This window comes from Coregonus lavaretus, assembly GCF_964263955.1.
Source record: "Coregonus lavaretus genome assembly, chromosome: 21".
Classification (NCBI taxonomy): domain Eukaryota; kingdom Metazoa; phylum Chordata; class Actinopteri; order Salmoniformes; family Salmonidae; genus Coregonus; species Coregonus lavaretus.
Window position 1 is genome coordinate 19,087,926 of NC_140008.1, and position 16,163 is coordinate 19,104,088.

Genomic DNA, 16,163 nt, shown 5'->3' on the forward strand with positions numbered 1-16,163 from the left:
CAATCTTTGAAATTGTTGCATGTTGCCTTTACTTTTGGTACCCTAAAATGTGGGGACAATGTACAAAAAGTTTGGTACTTTCTAAACGGTTCACCCGATATGGATGGAAATGCCCTCAAATTAAAGTTGACAGTCTGCAATTTAACCTCATAGTCATTATATCATTTCAAATCCAGTACAGAGCCAAAACAACAACAAATGTGTCACTGTCCCAATACCTTTGGAGCTCACTGTAAAATTCTTACACTATGACTGATATGTAGTGTCTGTCCACTATTGCTGCTCCTGTTCCTTTTTAATCTATAGTGTTTGTTCTGTAGGTTTCTATAGCTGATAATGTGCTGTCTGTGATGTATTGATGAGACAACTCCTATTGTCCTCTGTCTACAGGTGTGCCGCAGGCTTCCTAGGTGATTACTGCCATCACAAAGACCCGTGTCACCCTGGTTACTGTCTGAATGGGGGGAATTGCTCTGTGGCTGTGTCGGGCATTCCGGGCAGCCCTACCTGCTCCTGTCCCCTGGGCTACACTGGGCAGCACTGCCAGACCCCCCAGAACTCCACCTGCTACCCCAACAACCCATGTGCCAACCGAGGGGTCTGCACCCTGCTCTCCCTCGACAAGTACAAGTGCCGGTGTGCCCACGGATGGACAGGTCAGCTTCTCTCTGACTCAAACTGTTGCTTAATACTGTACAAGCGCTCCTGATAAGTGCTGTGCGTTGCAGTTCACTAGTCCAAATCCATTCTTTCTACTATTTCATCATTTCTTTGGTGCCTTTGCATTGATCAGAACTCTGTATTGTATGTTGTGGCCATGATAAGTAACCAAGGACATGAGGCACTGTAGCCTAGCGGTTAAGAGCGTTGGGCCAGTGACCGAAAGGTTGCTGGTTTAAATCCCTGACTGACTAGGTATCTCCTTCCTCACTGTTTCCTCTATTTCTCTGTTAAATAACCTTAGCCCACTCATCTATTTTTCCACTGCCTCTCTCCCTGTGTGTCCAGGCATGCGCTGTAATCGTGAGGACAGCTGTCTGTCAGGACCCTGTGCTAACGGAGGCACCTGCAGCTCTCTGTCTGGGGGAAAGTTCAGCTGTACCTGTCCTCCAGGCTACTGGGGTCCCCGCTGCCTCAACGACACTGATGAGTGTGCTGCCTCCACCCCGGTGTGTCAGAACGAAGGGGTGTGTGTCAACACCCCTGGCTCCTACAGGTGTAACTGCGCCCCCGGGTTCACTGGCCGCCAATGTGAGACCCCCTACATCCCCTGCTCCCCCTCGCCCTGCCTCAACGGGGGCACATGTCGCCCAACCTCTGAGACCAGCTACTGGTGCCACTGCCTGCCAGGTAAGAGAGAGAGAGGGAAGGAAATAAAGAAAGATGGAGAAAGGCATAGTGAGGCCTGTGTGAATGCAGCTTATTGTTGCAATCAATGTTTGCCGTCCAAACACTAGAATCCTACTGGCGCTAACACCCAATGGAGCTTTGTGGGCACAACAATCAACTGTCAACCCTAGCCCATGTTATCTGTTTACAGTATAACTTGTCATTACTATGATAACTGATACATTATATGACAGAGATTGCCAGCAAGATTGATAGTAGTGAAATACACTATATATACAAAAGTATGTGGAGACCCCTTCAAATTTGTGGATTCGGCTATTTCAGCCACACCCGTTGCTGACAGGTGTATACAAGTGAGCACACAGCCATACAATCTCCATAGACAAACATTGGCAGTAGAATGGCCTTACTGAAGAGCTCAGTGACTTTCAACGTGGCACCATCATAGGATGCCACCTTTCCAACAATTCAGTTTATAAAATGCCTGCCCTGCTAGAGCTGCCCCGGTCAACTGTAAGTGCTGTTATTGTGAAGTGGAAACGTCTAAGAGGAACAATGGCTCAGCCACGAAGTGGTAGGCCTCACAAGCTCACAGAACAGGACTGCCGAGTGCTGAAGCGCGGCGCGTGTAAAAATCGTCTGTCCTCGGTTGCAACACTCACTAATGAGTTCCAAACTGCCTCTGGAAGCAACGTCAGTACAATTACTGTTTGTCAGGAGCTTCATGAAATGGGTTTCCATGGCCAAGCAGCCGCACACAAGCCTACGATCACCATGTACAATGCCAAGCGTTGGCTGGAGTGGTGTAAAGCTCACCGCCATTGGACTCGGGAGCAGTGGAAACACGTTCTCTTGAGTGATGAATCACGCTTCACCATCTGGCAGTCCGACAGACGAATCTGGGTTTGGCGAATGCCAGGAGAATGCTACCTGCCCGAATGCATGGTGCCAACCAATGTTCCCTCAACATTATTTTGCTACTGAGCAAATTTCAGGTCTGTTGAGCGCAAACTTTAACTTAGTTCGGTAAGTTGCATTGAAAGTGACTAATATATCGTTGATTCGATCACAATTGCCACAGTAAAGGGAAACGTTGATCGTGTTAACAGGGAAAACTCTAGAACAGTGGTCACCAACCTTTTCTGAGTCAAGATCACTTTGGGTCAAAATGCAAGCTGAGATCTACCGCTCAGATTTGTTTTTAACATGCCTTAAAAAACGTAAGCCTATGCAACATTGACCAATTAAAAACAGTACTGTAGCAATGAGGTTTGTGCAGTAAGCTATAGGCCCAATACATTATCACTGCATACTGGCTTTGCTTGAATTGCCCTGACAATGCGTTGTTCTGGCCATTTAAAAATATATATATTTCAAAATTTGAGGTAGGCTAAATGATCACACTGGTAATAGATAAGTTGTTGTATTACTTTTGAGACATAACTGAGTGAGCATACATTTAAATAATTAACTTTTTATTTTTATTTAACTGGGCTGATGATGCCTGCATCTGATGGTCAGTCTCCGCTCTCCCTTTCCTCCACTGACACTGACCAAAAAGGGACACCATCTTCCAGCTGATGACAAAACTCGAGTCGCACCGCATTATTTGTGCCTCATGCACAAATTCATGTTGTTACGCCTATGAACAGAGAAAGTGAAATATTCCTCGACATTAAAAAAGACCCAAGCCGCTAACAATAACAACCCAAGCCTATAGATACACTTTCCTACTCATTCATTACTGCTTCAGTGCTTGTTGTAGCGCTGAGTGGAAATAGGAAGAACGTGCATTTTATGGCTTATAAAAGTGTTGAATACAAAGTGTTCACAGTGCTGAGTAAGAACTTAAACATGAACTCACTCATAAAAACAGCAGCTCTTTGCAGTATTCGTTGACAGTCTCTCTCTAGTCTCACAGTATCAACTTTTCTGTAGCTTTCTTTTATGCCTGCTACATTACTGCAGACACGGTAATCTGAGCCATCGAAATTGGCGAGAGGAAGGCCTATAGTGCACTTTATTTGTACCTTCGGACACAATAAATGGTTCATAATGGCAACAGTTGCCTACCCGGTGTGCAGGGCAGCTGAATCGGGTGCACCTACCGCCAAAAAATTGGAACACAAGGCTTTATTGTTGGGTTTTTTACAGAAATGTTTGACGATCGACTAGGAAAGCCTTGGAGATCGTCCAGTCGATGGCGATCGACCAGTTTGTGACCACTGCTCTAGAAAGTTGAGTGAAGTTCAATCTTGTGCTTCTCTCCGTGGGCTGATATTCTGCGCTGCAATCCCGGGGGAGTTGTGCTGCAGTCTTGGGGCTACTGCGTGCGTGCGCGCAGCTAAGAAGGAACATTGGTGCCAACTGTAAAGTTTGGTGGAGGAGGAATAATGGTCTGGGGCTGTTTTTCATGGTTCGGGCTTTCATGTTGTGTAATTAGCATAAGTATCATTGTTATCTTTGTCTCTCTCTCATGGCAGGCTTCAATGGGACTAACTGTGAGAACAACATTGACGACTGCCCCGACCATCACTGCCAAAATGGAGGGACCTGCATGGACGGTGTCAATACCTACAACTGCCAATGCCCCCCGGAATGGACTGGTAAGGATAAAGAATAGTCCATGGTTTTGTGTCTGTCTGGTTGGCTTTTTTTCTTTTTTCGTTCAGTGTCTGTGTTTCTTGGTTTGTCTGTGGTTTCTCTCTGTGTCCAAATTGGGGGAGTTTTTTATTCTCTAGTCTTGAATGTCCAACTGTCTTCCCCCAACCCCCTACAGGTCAGTTCTGTACCGAGGATGTGGATGAGTGTCGCCTGCAGCCCAACACATGTCAGAACGGGGGTACCTGCAGCAACATCCAGGGCAGCTACACCTGTGTGTGTGTCAACGGCTGGAGTGGCCTGGACTGCTCTGAGAACATAGATGACTGTGCTACGGCTGCCTGCACCAAGGGCTCCACCTGTATCGACCGTGTGGCATCCTTCCTTTGTGTCTGCCCCTATGGAAAAACTGGTGGGGGACAAAGCCTGTCTACAGTATAGATATATATACAGATATCTCTTATGGACAGACTGATGGATAAATAGAAATAGTCTATTAATCCCCAAGGGGAATCTATAAGCACAGAAAACACACAGACTGACTGACTGTTGAATATTCCTTGCCAGGTTTGCTGTGCCACGTGAACGATGCCTGCATCAGTAGCCCGTGCCGGGACGGGGCGCAGTGCGACACCAACCCCATCAACGGCATGTTCAACTGCAACTGTGCCCCCGGCTACATAGGAAGCACCTGCAATGACGACATCAACGAGTGCATCATAGGTGAGGAGGGACTATTCTTTAAGAAATATCCTTCCTTTCCCTTTGGTACTTTCGTTACTCCTTTATAGTTCTGTCTAACTAACTTCTCTCAGGTTTCCCCTCAGGTCCAAACCCCTGTGAGCACGGAGGATTGTGTGTGAACACAGACGGCTCGTTCACATGTAACTGTGCAAGAGGTTATGGTGGGCCGCGCTGTGAGACAGACATCAATGAGTGTGTGTCCAGCCCTTGCCAGAACGACGGCACCTGTCTGGACCGCATAGGAGACTACAGCTGCATCTGTATGGAAGGTGTGTGTGATCAGTGAATCCCTATCTCTATTTCTCACGCGCGCGCCCACACACACATACAGAGTACTGTTGTGTAATATTCTGGCTCGCTCTGTTTCCAGGATTTGAGGGAACACACTGTGAGATTGACATCAATGAGTGTGCAAGCTCTCCATGTCTGAACCAAGGGACCTGTCTGGATCAAGTCAAACGTTACATCTGCCAGTGCCCTCTAGGTTTGTCTGCCCTTTTGTAATCAAATTAATTTCTCATAGGGTTTCGGAAGGTTTGTAGCTACATTATTTGAAGCTGGGTTCTGTCCCTTAGGATTCAGTGGGGAGATGTGTCAGATCGACATTGACGAGTGTTCCAGCACACCATGCCTCAACGGGGCCAAGTGTATCGACCGTCCCAACGGCTACGAGTGTGAATGTGCTGAAGGTACTAGACAGCCTTAACCATCTCAACTTTCATTTACATACCTTTCTCGCATTTTTAAAACCATGATGTCTAAACTAAAGCATTAATACAGGGAATCTTGAACTGTTACTCAATGTTTGGTTTCTCTCCCCAGGCTTCTCAGGGCCGTTGTGTAAGGAGAACATAGATGACTGTGACCCGGAGCCCTGTCACCACGGGGTGTGTCGTGACGGCATCGCCACCTTCTCCTGTGACTGTGACCCGGGCTACACCGGCTCCATCTGCAACGTCCAGGTCATGGAGTGCTACAGCAACCCCTGCCAGAACCGTGGACGCTGCATCGACCTGGTCAACAAGTACCAGTGCAACTGTCTGCCTGGCACCTCGGGTGAGCAGAGACAGAGAATTGGTGGAATATTTTCATTTTATTTTTGCGGAACAAAAACGTTCGTAATAAGGGGAAAGCAGTGCAACAACAGAATGTTTGGACAAACAGAAAAATAAACTTACAGCTGCTAAACCGTTGCTGACACTCCCAAAAATATGAAGGAAAAAAGAATAGGGGGAAACGATCTTGAACGACATTGAAATGACTAAAACCAAATTGAAACTGTGTAGAAATTCTAATGTACACTATATATACAAAAGTATGTGGACACCCCTTAAAATTAGTGGATTAAGGCTTTTTCAGCCACACCCGTTGCTGACAGGTGTATAAAATCGAGCACACAGCTATGCAATCTCCATAGACAAACATTGTCAGTAGAATGGCCTTACTGAAGAGCTCAGTGACTTTCAATGTGGCACCGTCATAGGATGCCACCTTCCCAACAAGTCAATTCGTCAGATTTCTGCCCTGCTAGAGCTGCCCCGGTCAACTTTATGTGCTGTTATTGTGAAGTGGAAACGTCTAGGAGCAACTACGGCTCAGCCGTGAAGTGGTAGGCCACACAAGCTCACGTAAAAATTGCCTGTCTTCGGTTGCAACACTCACTACCGAGTTCCAAACTGCAACGTCAGCACAATAACTGTTCGTCAGGAGTTTCATGAAATGGGTTTCCATGGCCGCGCAGCCGCACGCTTGCCTAAGATCACCATGCGCAATGCCAAGCGTCAGCTAGAGTGGTGTAAAGCTCGCCACCATTGGACTCTGGAGCAGTGGAAACACGTTCTCTGGAGTGATGAATCACGCTTCACCATCTGGCAGTCCGATGGACAAATTTGGCTTCGGCGGATGCCAGGAGAATGCTACCTGCCCAAATGCATAGTGCCAACTGTAAAGTTTGATGGAGGAGGAATAATGGTCTGGGGCTGTTTTTCATGGGTCGGGCTAAACCCCTTAGTTCCAGGGAAGGAACATCTTAATGCTACAGCATACAATGACATTCTAGATGATTCTGTGCTTCCAACTTTGTAGCAACAGTTTAGGGAAGGCCCTTTCCTGTTTCAGCATGACAATGCTCTTGTGCACAAAGCAAGGTCCATGCAGAAATTGTTTGTCGATTGGTGTGGAAGAACTTGACTGGCCTGCACAGAGCCCTGACCTCAACCCCATCCAACACCTTTGGGATGAATTGGAACGCCGACTGTGAGCCAGGCCTAATCGCCCAACATCAGCGCCTGACCTCACTAATGCTCTTGTGGCTGAATGGAAGCAAGTCCCTGCAGCAATGTTCCAACATCTAGTGGAAAGCCTTCCCAGAAGAGTGGAGGCTGTTATAGCAGCAAAGGGGGGACCAACTCCATATTAATGCCCATGATTTTGGAATGAGATGTTCAACGAGCAGGTGTCCACATACTTTTGGTAATGTAGTGTACCTACATTTATAGTCCCTTCACTCTGTACAATTTGCGAACAGTCATCGAAACAAAAGCTAGACAGTCAGGGAGCATCAAAAATGCCAAAAGCGATGGATAGAGCAGGGGTATTCAACCGGGGGTCTGCACTGCAGGGGGGGTCTGCATTCTAAAAAAAATAAAGTGAAAAACATGTTTATTTAAAATGTTTTATAAATATCGCTAGCAACAATGGAATAAACTAATTGAATTACATACAGTACCTACAGTAGAAAAGAGATGAATCTTATTTCTAATGACTTTATTTCTCAACAAATTACACTCACTGGAGTACTTGACTGTATCACTGGAGTAAAGTCTACACCCACTGTATTTGGCGCATTTGACAAATAACATTTTATTGTATTGGACATAGGCTACCTTTGCGACAAGTGCTGCTGGTTAGCTCTCTTGACTTAGACATACATTTTTGCCAACACATGGCTAACCTTTGTTTAAATATCTAAATAGCTGCTCTTAGCGAAAACGTGTTTGGAGGTACCTTTCTAGCTAATAGGCTGTGTTAGTTTACACTTCCTCTTCCAATTATGTGGGGACGTCAAAACAATGTAAAACTATCTACCAAATCTATTCAGGCCATTCGGCCAGCGCACTGGTGCTACACACACACACACACACACACACACACACACACACACACAGACAGCCAGCCAGTTAGCTAGCTTAGGTCACACACTTTCACTCACTTAGTTTTCTTTGGAACACACCTGTTAAGCACTGTTAGCTAGTCCACAGCTCCCCCCGGTGGAGTCCATTGGAACTGCATCTTCCTTTGTGTAATGCTTCCCTCCTTTCTTACGTTAGACTCAAAGCTATATGGTTTGTCTTCTGGTTTTCTTCCCAGGGGTGAACTGTGAGATCAATGTTGATGACTGCGCCAGTAACCCCTGTGAATATGGAGAGTGCCAGGACGGGATCAACAAGTACAAGTGTGTCTGTGCTCCAGGATACACAGGTAAACACACACACACACTCTTCTCCCTCTCAACTATTCAGATCTCCATCTTAATGACAGCCTGATTTTTCCAGTGAATGAAATAACTAACTTTCTGAATTCCTTCTCTCACAGGTGCAAAATGTAACGTGGACATCCATGAGTGTAATTCCAGCCCGTGTATGAGTGGGGGTACGTGTGTGGACAAGGTAAACGGCTTCATCTGCCAGTGCCCCCCTGGCACCCACGGCCCCCTGTGCCACTCTGGCACCGACCACTGTGCTCCCCAGCCCTGTGTACACGGAGACTGTGTAGAGCAGCAGAGCGGGTACGCCTCTCCTCACCCTTTCTCTCGCTATCTATCTATCTATCTCTCTCTTTCTTGAGTTGCGTACTTCATGTAAAATAATATTTTTTCCTACCCCTCCACTGGTCTGTATGTAGGTACCACTGTGAGTGTGAGTCTGGCTGGGTGGGGCAACACTGTGACCAGGAGAAGGATGAGTGCCAGTCCAGCCCCTGCCAGCACAGTGGCACCTGTGTGGACAGACTCAACGGATACTCTTGCCAGTGTCGCCCCGGATTCACAGGTCTGAATCAGGGTTTTATTTATCCTTTATTCATATCCCATTAAACTGCAGTACCTAGAAGATACACGTGTTTTTCTGTTCACCATTTTAGTTAAAAACGTCCCTCTCCCCTCAGGTGTGAACTGCGAAGTCAACATAGATGAGTGTGCATCAAACCCGTGTGAGAACCATGGTACCTGTGTGGACGGAGTCAACAGCTACAGCTGCCAGTGTGATCCTCCGTACTCCGGTAACAACACCATCCACACTACTGTACTACCCAGGACCCTCTGGTGGAGCTGAGTTGATTGTATCGTGGGCATTTTGGATATTACCAATATTTATATGTGCGTCCACAGGAAAACACTGTGAGGAGGAGTTGGTTCCCTGTGCGTCTCATCCATGTGAGAGGGGAGGTGTGTGTCAGCCAACCCCAGACTACACCTCTTACACCTGTAAATGTCCCAGCGGCTGGCAAGGTGAGTATTCATAGAAAGAGAGAAAAGGTTTGTGTGTGTTGGGGGAGATTTTCTACCATTCAGTCATTGCATTGATGTTAATTAAAATGGTATGTTTGTGAATAGGCTTCCGCTGCACTGAGGATGTGGATGAGTGCAGGAAGAACCCGTGTCAGAACAGGGCCCGTTGCATCAACAGCCAGGGTAGCTACGTGTGCAAGTGTCAACCAGGCTACAGCGGCCTCAACTGCCAAACCAACATTGATGACTGCTCCCCCAGTGAGTTATCACACACCTCTCTCTTACTCTAAATCGTACTAATAACACATATACTACTGCATATTGGGTACTCTCCATGAGCACCTTGTACACTCTCATCTCTGTAGTTAGTTACTACTCTGGGTCTTTTAAACTTCTTCTTGTCTGACTCTAACCCTTTGTTTTTGTGTGTCTCTCCCTCTGTCTCTCTCTCCATCTCAGACCCATGTCTGAACGGCGGTTCCTGTGTGGACGAAGTGGGAGGGTTCTCCTGTGACTGCCGGCCAGGGTTTGGTGGTGAGCACTGTGAGGCAGAAGTGGATGAGTGTGCCAGTCAGCCGTGCCGGAATGGAGCTGTGTGCCGGGACTACGTCAACAGCTTTGTCTGTGTGTGCCGACCAGGTTTCGACGGAATCCTCTGTGAACACAACATCCCAGAATGCACTGAGAGGTGGGTTACAAAGGACTGTAACTGTAGTCACTATGTTAAAGGGTTTAAAGTTGAGATGCACTCAATTATTTTTCAATGAGTTTCATTTTTTATATGTGGATTGGGACACATTTAGATGTATAGAAAATGTATTGAAAATTAATTTCCTTTGCAACACACAAGGACTTCCTATTTACCTACGTCTGTTCAACCATCATGCATGACCACATCTTTCTGTCTCTCTCCCTCAATTTGTTTCTCCCTTCCTCTTCTTCCCTCTAGTTCCTGTCTGAATAACGGGACCTGTGTTGATGACATCAACACCTTCTCGTGTCGTTGTCGTCCTGGTTTCTACGGGACCTTCTGTCAGTATGAGCAGAATGAGTGTGACTCTCAGCCCTGTAAGAACGGAGGAACCTGCACTGACGGCCTGGGCTCCTACCGCTGCACCTGCCCTGTAGGCTACAATGGACAGAACTGCCAGGTAGAGTGCGTGTGTAATATGGCTCTTGTCTGGTTCTTCGTTTGAAAATCAATGCTAACATTTTATACTCACTTTTCTCTCCTTGCAGAACTTTGTGAACCTGTGTAGCCAGCCACTGTGCCAGAATGGAGGGTCCTGTTCCCAGTCAGAGACCACCTGGTTGTGTCACTGTCCTGTGGGCTGGACTGGCATGTACTGTGATGTCCCCAACATGTCCTGTCAGGACTATGCTGCTCGGAACGGTGAGCAGGCACTGCCTCTATAGTACAATTTCTTTCATTCAGCCACCTGTCTGTCACAAGTGAAATATGGAACTTATATGGGTAAAGATAATGACCATTTGATGAAGATATCTTACACATAATGCGTCTCTGGTTAACGTGTCTTTGTATGTGTCTTTTTCTCGGTCAGGTATCCAAGTGGAGTTAGTGTGTAAGCACTCGGGTCGCTGCGTGGACGTGGGTAATGCCCACCAGTGTCAGTGCCTGCCTGGTTACACAGGCAGCTACTGTAACGAGATGGTGGACGAGTGCCTTTCCAACCCCTGCCGCAACGGGGCCACCTGCATGGACTACCAGGGCACATATGAGTGTATGGTAAGTTGTGTATGACTGTGTGTCTGTGTGTGGGATCTAAGTATTGCACTTACTGTACTGCACCCAGGGAAACATCTAACAATGTATTTTTCTGTTCCAGTGCAAGGCTGGCTACCAGGGGGTGAACTGTGAATATGACGTGGATGAGTGTCACTCTAATCCTTGTCACCACGGAGGAACCTGCATCAACCTCATCAACCACTTCTCCTGCGCCTGCCCACCTGGCACACATGGTAAGCAGATACCGGAAGATTCTCTCATGCTTTATCTATCTCTTTCTGGCTAATTGGTTTTTGCATAATGTACAACTATAATTCTGACCTCTGAACTGATAGTCTTCCCTCCCCTCTCCTCTCTCTCCTCTCTCTCTCTCTCTCTCTCTCTGTAGGTGTTCAGTGTGAGGTGAATGTGGACGACTGTGCTCCCAAGCATGGCTCCTGGGGGCCTCGCTGTCTGAACGGGGGCCAGTGTGTGGACGGAGTGGGCCGCTACACCTGCTCCTGCCCCCCTGGCTTCGCTGGGGAGCACTGTGAGGGGGACGTCAACGAGTGTCTCTCTGGACCCTGCCACTCTCCTGGTAGCCTGGACTGTGTGCAGCTGGCCAATGACTACCAGTGCCGCTGTCGCCTGGGCTACACAGGTAGAGTGCTACACCACTCTGTATATGTTAGAACACATCAAGTTACCTAGCTTACCCCATATTCATGCTGTATAACATGACATCTCTCTCTGTCTGTCCTAGGACGCCACTGTGAGTCCATGGTGGACCTGTGCCAGTCGAAGCCGTGCCATAACAGTGGCACCTGCTCCATGAACATGAGCTCAGTACATGGATACACATGCATCTGTCAACCAGTAAGTCATATAACGTTACCTTTTCAATGTTTGTTTTCCAACTGCCAGACTGCTGTGTTACTAAGTACTCCATGTGCCAACTTGCTGATATTTCTCCCTTTGTTTTGAATGGATTTCCAGCTGCATTGAAATTGAATTGTGCTGTATAAAATTGTATTTACCTCTAATGTAGATCTGGAGTGAGTGGCTGAGTGTATTATTTCCCTACTGCGGGGTGCCCCAAACTCAGTCCTTGGGACCCCAAGAGGTGCACGTTTTGCCCTAGTACTACACAGCTGATTCAAATAATCAACTAAACATCCAGCTTTGATCATTTGAATCAGCTGTGTAGTGCTAAGGAAAAAACCAAAACGTGCACCTTTTGGGGTCCCGAGGACCGAGTTTGGGAAACCCTGCCCTGCTGGCTTGTTTTCCAAACCACTAACCCTTCTCCTTCTGCTTATTCTCACGCTTGCTTCAGAGGGTGAAACAACACAGGTCAGGTATGACTGAGAACAGCAGTGTTCCAGGAAGAGACCAAACTTAATAGATTCTCACAGGTTTTATTACTAGTCAACTGCAGGAATGCATGTTAACAATGCACGTTATAAATGTAAATCCGAGACCACAAGTATTTGTCTAGCCGGTCTGTTCACATGTCTGACACCCACTCTGTCCCGTCCCCTTGCTTAGGGCTTCACTGGCTTCAACTGTGGAGAGGTGGAGGGCTACAACTGTGCCAAGCTGCGTTGCAAGAACGGCGGGCACTGCCAGGAGTCTCAGGGTGGTCGTCCACACTGCCGTTGCCAGCCAGGCTTCAGTGGGCCGCACTGCGAGACCGTCCAGGGCTGCCAGAACCAGCCCTGTCTGAACGGAGGCAACTGTATGAAGGACCTAAACGACCCCTACCAGTACAGCTGTCACTGCCCATCCCACTTCTCAGGCAGGCACTGTGAGAATGTCATCTTCGGTCCGTCCCCCCGCACCCCCGCCTCCTGCCCCTACGTAGAGTGTGAGCAGCATTCCGGGGATAAGGTGTGTGACCCGCAGTGCAACAGCCATGAGTGCCAATGGGACGGAGGGGACTGTTCTCTACATTGGCACCGGCCATGGGTCAACTGCACCGCCCCTGTGCCCTGCTGGGAGCTGTTCCGCAACGGCCGCTGTGACCCCGAGTGTGACAACTCTGGCTGCCTCTTCGACAGCTTTGAGTGTCAGGAGAGCGCACAGTCTTACTGCAAGTAGGTACAAGAGTTGGTAACAACATAAACACATCGATACACATATACACAGAGTGTACAAAACATTAAGTACATGTTCCTAATATTGAGTTGCACCCCCCCTTTTGCCCTTAGAAAAGCCTCAATTCATTGGGGCATGGACTACAAGGTGTCGAAAGCGTTCCACAGGGATGCTGGCCCATGTTGACTCCAATGCGTCCCACAGTTGTGTCAAGTTGGCTGGATGTCCTTTGGGTGGTGGACCATTCTTGATACACACAGGAAACTGTTAAGCGTGAAAAACCCAGCAGTGTTGCAGTTCTTGACACAAACTGGTGCGCCCTGGCACCTACCATACCCATTTCAAAGGCACTTCCATTATTTGTCTTGTCCATTCACCCTCTGAATGGCACACATACGCAATCCATGTCTCAAGGCTTAAAAATACTTTTTTAACCTGTTGAAGTGGATTTTACAAGTGACACCAATAAAGGATCATAGCTTTCACCTGGATTCACATAGTCAGTCTATGTCATGGAAAGAGCAGGTGCTCTTAATGTTTTGTACACTCAGTGTGTATGTCTTATTAATTACATTAAAATGTCAATAGGAACACCAAGAGTCTTCTGAATTCCCTAACCCTCCCTTGTCATATATACAGATATGATAACTACTGTGCGGACCACTATGCCAACAAGATCTGTGACAAGAGCTGTAACACGAAGGCATGTGTCTGGGACGGCCTGGACTGCTCTGGGGACACCCCTGCTAAGGTCGCTGACGGCACGCTGGTGATCGTAGTGTTACTGCAGCCTGAGGAGCTGCTGGGAGACGTGAGAGGCTTCCTGCGCTCCCTGGGAACCCTGCTGCATACCAACCTCCGGGTCAAAATGGACGCTCAGCAGAAACCTATGGTGTATCCGTACTACGGCCTGGAGCAAGACAACGCCAATGAAGGACAGCCTTCTACGATGAAGCGTAGAGGCAAACGGGAGCTAGACAAGGAGGTTATCGGGTAAGGAGATGTGTATTTATCCTGTCTGTCTGTCTCCTTTCGCTGTCTTTCTCTCTTTCTCTACTAGATAAGATGAAGTGTGTATAGTCTTCCATGTTGAGAAGTAAGACTAATGGAAGTTGTATTTGCTGCAGGTCTAAGGTGTACCTGGAGATCGATAACCGTAAGTGTGCTCAGAGCTCCGTGGACTGCTTCTCCAGCACAGATCTGGCTGCATCCTTCATTGCTGCCGAGTACCTGAAGTCTGCGCTGCCCTACCCTGTGGTCTCTGTCAACAGTATGTCCCTCTCCTTTCTTCCCAGTGTGATTTCCCACACACCTTTTAAAACACCCTAATGGTTATGTTATATCAGCACACACTTAATTATATTTGATTACAGACCTGATTAAACCCACTTATCATGTGCTTTGGTACCAAATGGACTCTTGGTTCCATGCTCTGAATGCAGAGCCCATTTCAGATGGCTTCACCTACTTAAGAGTTCCATGTGTCCTCCTCCTCCAGGTGACCCTACGGAACCCCATAAGCCCCCGTTCCTGCTGTACCTGGCTGTGGGAGCAGCCGTCATCATCCTGCTCATCCTGGTGCTGGGCGTGATGGCCGCCAAGAGGAAACGCAAACACGGTGTCCTCTGGCTCCCCGATGGCTTCCTGGCCAAGAAGGACGACAAGAGGAGAGAACCCGTGGGCCAGGACGACTTCGGCATGAAGTGAGTGGAGAAAAGACAGAAGTTGCGTCTGAAATGACACCCTATTCCCTGTATAGTGCACTTCATTTGACCAGGGTCTGCATACGGTCAATATTGTTATTTTATTTTTTTATTCAATTACTGCACTACACAGGGAATAAAGACAAATATGTACCTCTATACTGTACCATGCTCTAGTATGTTCAGAATGGTACTGAACTGAGACAAATGTTTGACCAGTGTGCCATAATGTAGGGCCTCATTCTCCTGATCCACACACTGACATATTTTTCCTCTCCTCCCTACAGGAACTTCAAGACCCAGGATGGAGGGATGATGGACGGAGGCCAGAGCCAGAGGTGGATGGAAGAGGAGGCTCCGCCAAAGAAACCAAGGGTGAGGGTGAGCAAGAAGAGGAACAATTATTGGCAGCCATTTTGGGTCAGAACGCTCACCAGCTACTGGGTCGTTCCAGAAAATGAGTACCTTTTGCATCCCTTTGATATTTTAAGTAGAAATTGTGCACAAATATTGAATAATAAAAGCCTTGTATATTAAAGGAAGTGCCTTTTAATATAGACTACATGGACAATTCAATCAATCTTATTTGTAATATGAATAAAGACTTGCTAAAGTGCCAGAATTCAGCATTTTGACATGTCCCTTAAAGCATCCTCTGTGACTTCTAGGAAGATTTTAACCCACTTAACCCCAACATTTCTCCAACATTGTTAAGCCCTAGTTATTTTGTTGTTTTAACATAGTCATTTCTACAGATTATTATTTATTTCATGTGATAAGTGATTCATTTTAAGGTCAACCTTTTTACGTGAACTGAACTCTTGTTTTAATATGGTGAAATTATTCCTTTTTAAATATTTGTTTCAAAAGAGAAATTGAACAGTCAATGTCATAGTGTAAAAGCAGGTGAGCTGGTTGTACTCTTTTTGGCCATTTTCTGGTGTTTTGTGGTGGAAAACTGAGCGAGTCGAGTATAACACGTCAACCCTGTTACCCATAGATAGGTTTTATTTAACCTCTTGAGACAGAAAGGTTAAATTAGGTGAAATCCACCAAGTTACACTACTCTAAAGGCACCTAATTGGCGGAACAACCCTACTATACATAATGGCATTGAGTCAGTGTCTACAAATCTCCCCTCCTTTGCCTCCCTCTCCCCCAGACTGAGGACAAGCCCCTGCTGCCCATGGGTGTGGATGGAGGAGTGGACAGACGGGAGTGGACCCTGCAGCACCACAAGGCTGCTGACATCTCTCTCACTCCACCACAGACTGATCTGGAGGCAGACTGCCTGGATGTCAATGTCAAAGGACCAGGTAGAGTTTAAGGTTGAATAGGATTGGTGTCAATCAAGTGTAAGGATACCTGACTGAGAAGTGATTGCTGTGGATGTAACTGTCATTTTTTACTCTGACCAAATGGCAAAATTCTCTTC

General features: G+C 47.1%; 1 protein-coding gene across 4 annotated transcripts in view; it reads left to right on the plus strand.

Annotated features, from left to right (window-relative positions):
• LOC311148898 (uncharacterized protein) overlaps positions 1–16,163 on the plus strand; it is a 62,194-nt gene that overhangs the window by 29,678 nt on the left and 16,353 nt on the right. The window contains exons 3-30 of one of the 4 annotated variants that reach the window (XM_084185912.1): positions 391–656; positions 1,009–1,350; positions 3,834–3,956; positions 4,130–4,363; positions 4,519–4,674; positions 4,767–4,964; positions 5,066–5,179; positions 5,271–5,384; positions 5,518–5,751; positions 8,065–8,175; positions 8,290–8,482; positions 8,599–8,744; positions 8,860–8,973; positions 9,083–9,202; positions 9,308–9,460; positions 9,662–9,890; positions 10,152–10,353; positions 10,442–10,595; positions 10,765–10,949; positions 11,050–11,182; positions 11,338–11,589; positions 11,692–11,804; positions 12,477–13,024; positions 13,665–14,018; positions 14,153–14,295; positions 14,524–14,728; positions 15,016–15,109; positions 15,891–16,044. In XM_084185912.1, the coding sequence (XP_084042038.1) occupies positions 391–656; positions 1,009–1,350; positions 3,834–3,956; positions 4,130–4,363; positions 4,519–4,674; positions 4,767–4,964; positions 5,066–5,179; positions 5,271–5,384; positions 5,518–5,751; positions 8,065–8,175; positions 8,290–8,482; positions 8,599–8,744; positions 8,860–8,973; positions 9,083–9,202; positions 9,308–9,460; positions 9,662–9,890; positions 10,152–10,353; positions 10,442–10,595; positions 10,765–10,949; positions 11,050–11,182; positions 11,338–11,589; positions 11,692–11,804; positions 12,477–13,024; positions 13,665–14,018; positions 14,153–14,295; positions 14,524–14,728; positions 15,016–15,109; positions 15,891–16,044 (5,384 nt within the window). The remainder of the gene's footprint in view (positions 1–390; positions 657–1,008; positions 1,351–3,833; positions 3,957–4,129; positions 4,364–4,518; positions 4,675–4,766; positions 4,965–5,065; positions 5,180–5,270; positions 5,385–5,517; positions 5,752–8,064; positions 8,176–8,289; positions 8,483–8,598; positions 8,745–8,859; positions 8,974–9,082; positions 9,203–9,307; positions 9,461–9,661; positions 9,891–10,151; positions 10,354–10,441; positions 10,596–10,764; positions 10,950–11,049; positions 11,183–11,337; positions 11,590–11,691; positions 11,805–12,476; positions 13,025–13,664; positions 14,019–14,152; positions 14,296–14,523; positions 14,729–15,015; positions 15,110–15,890; positions 16,045–16,163) is intronic. The other 3 variants (XM_084185914.1, XM_084185913.1, XM_084185915.1) reach the window with 3 other exon arrangements.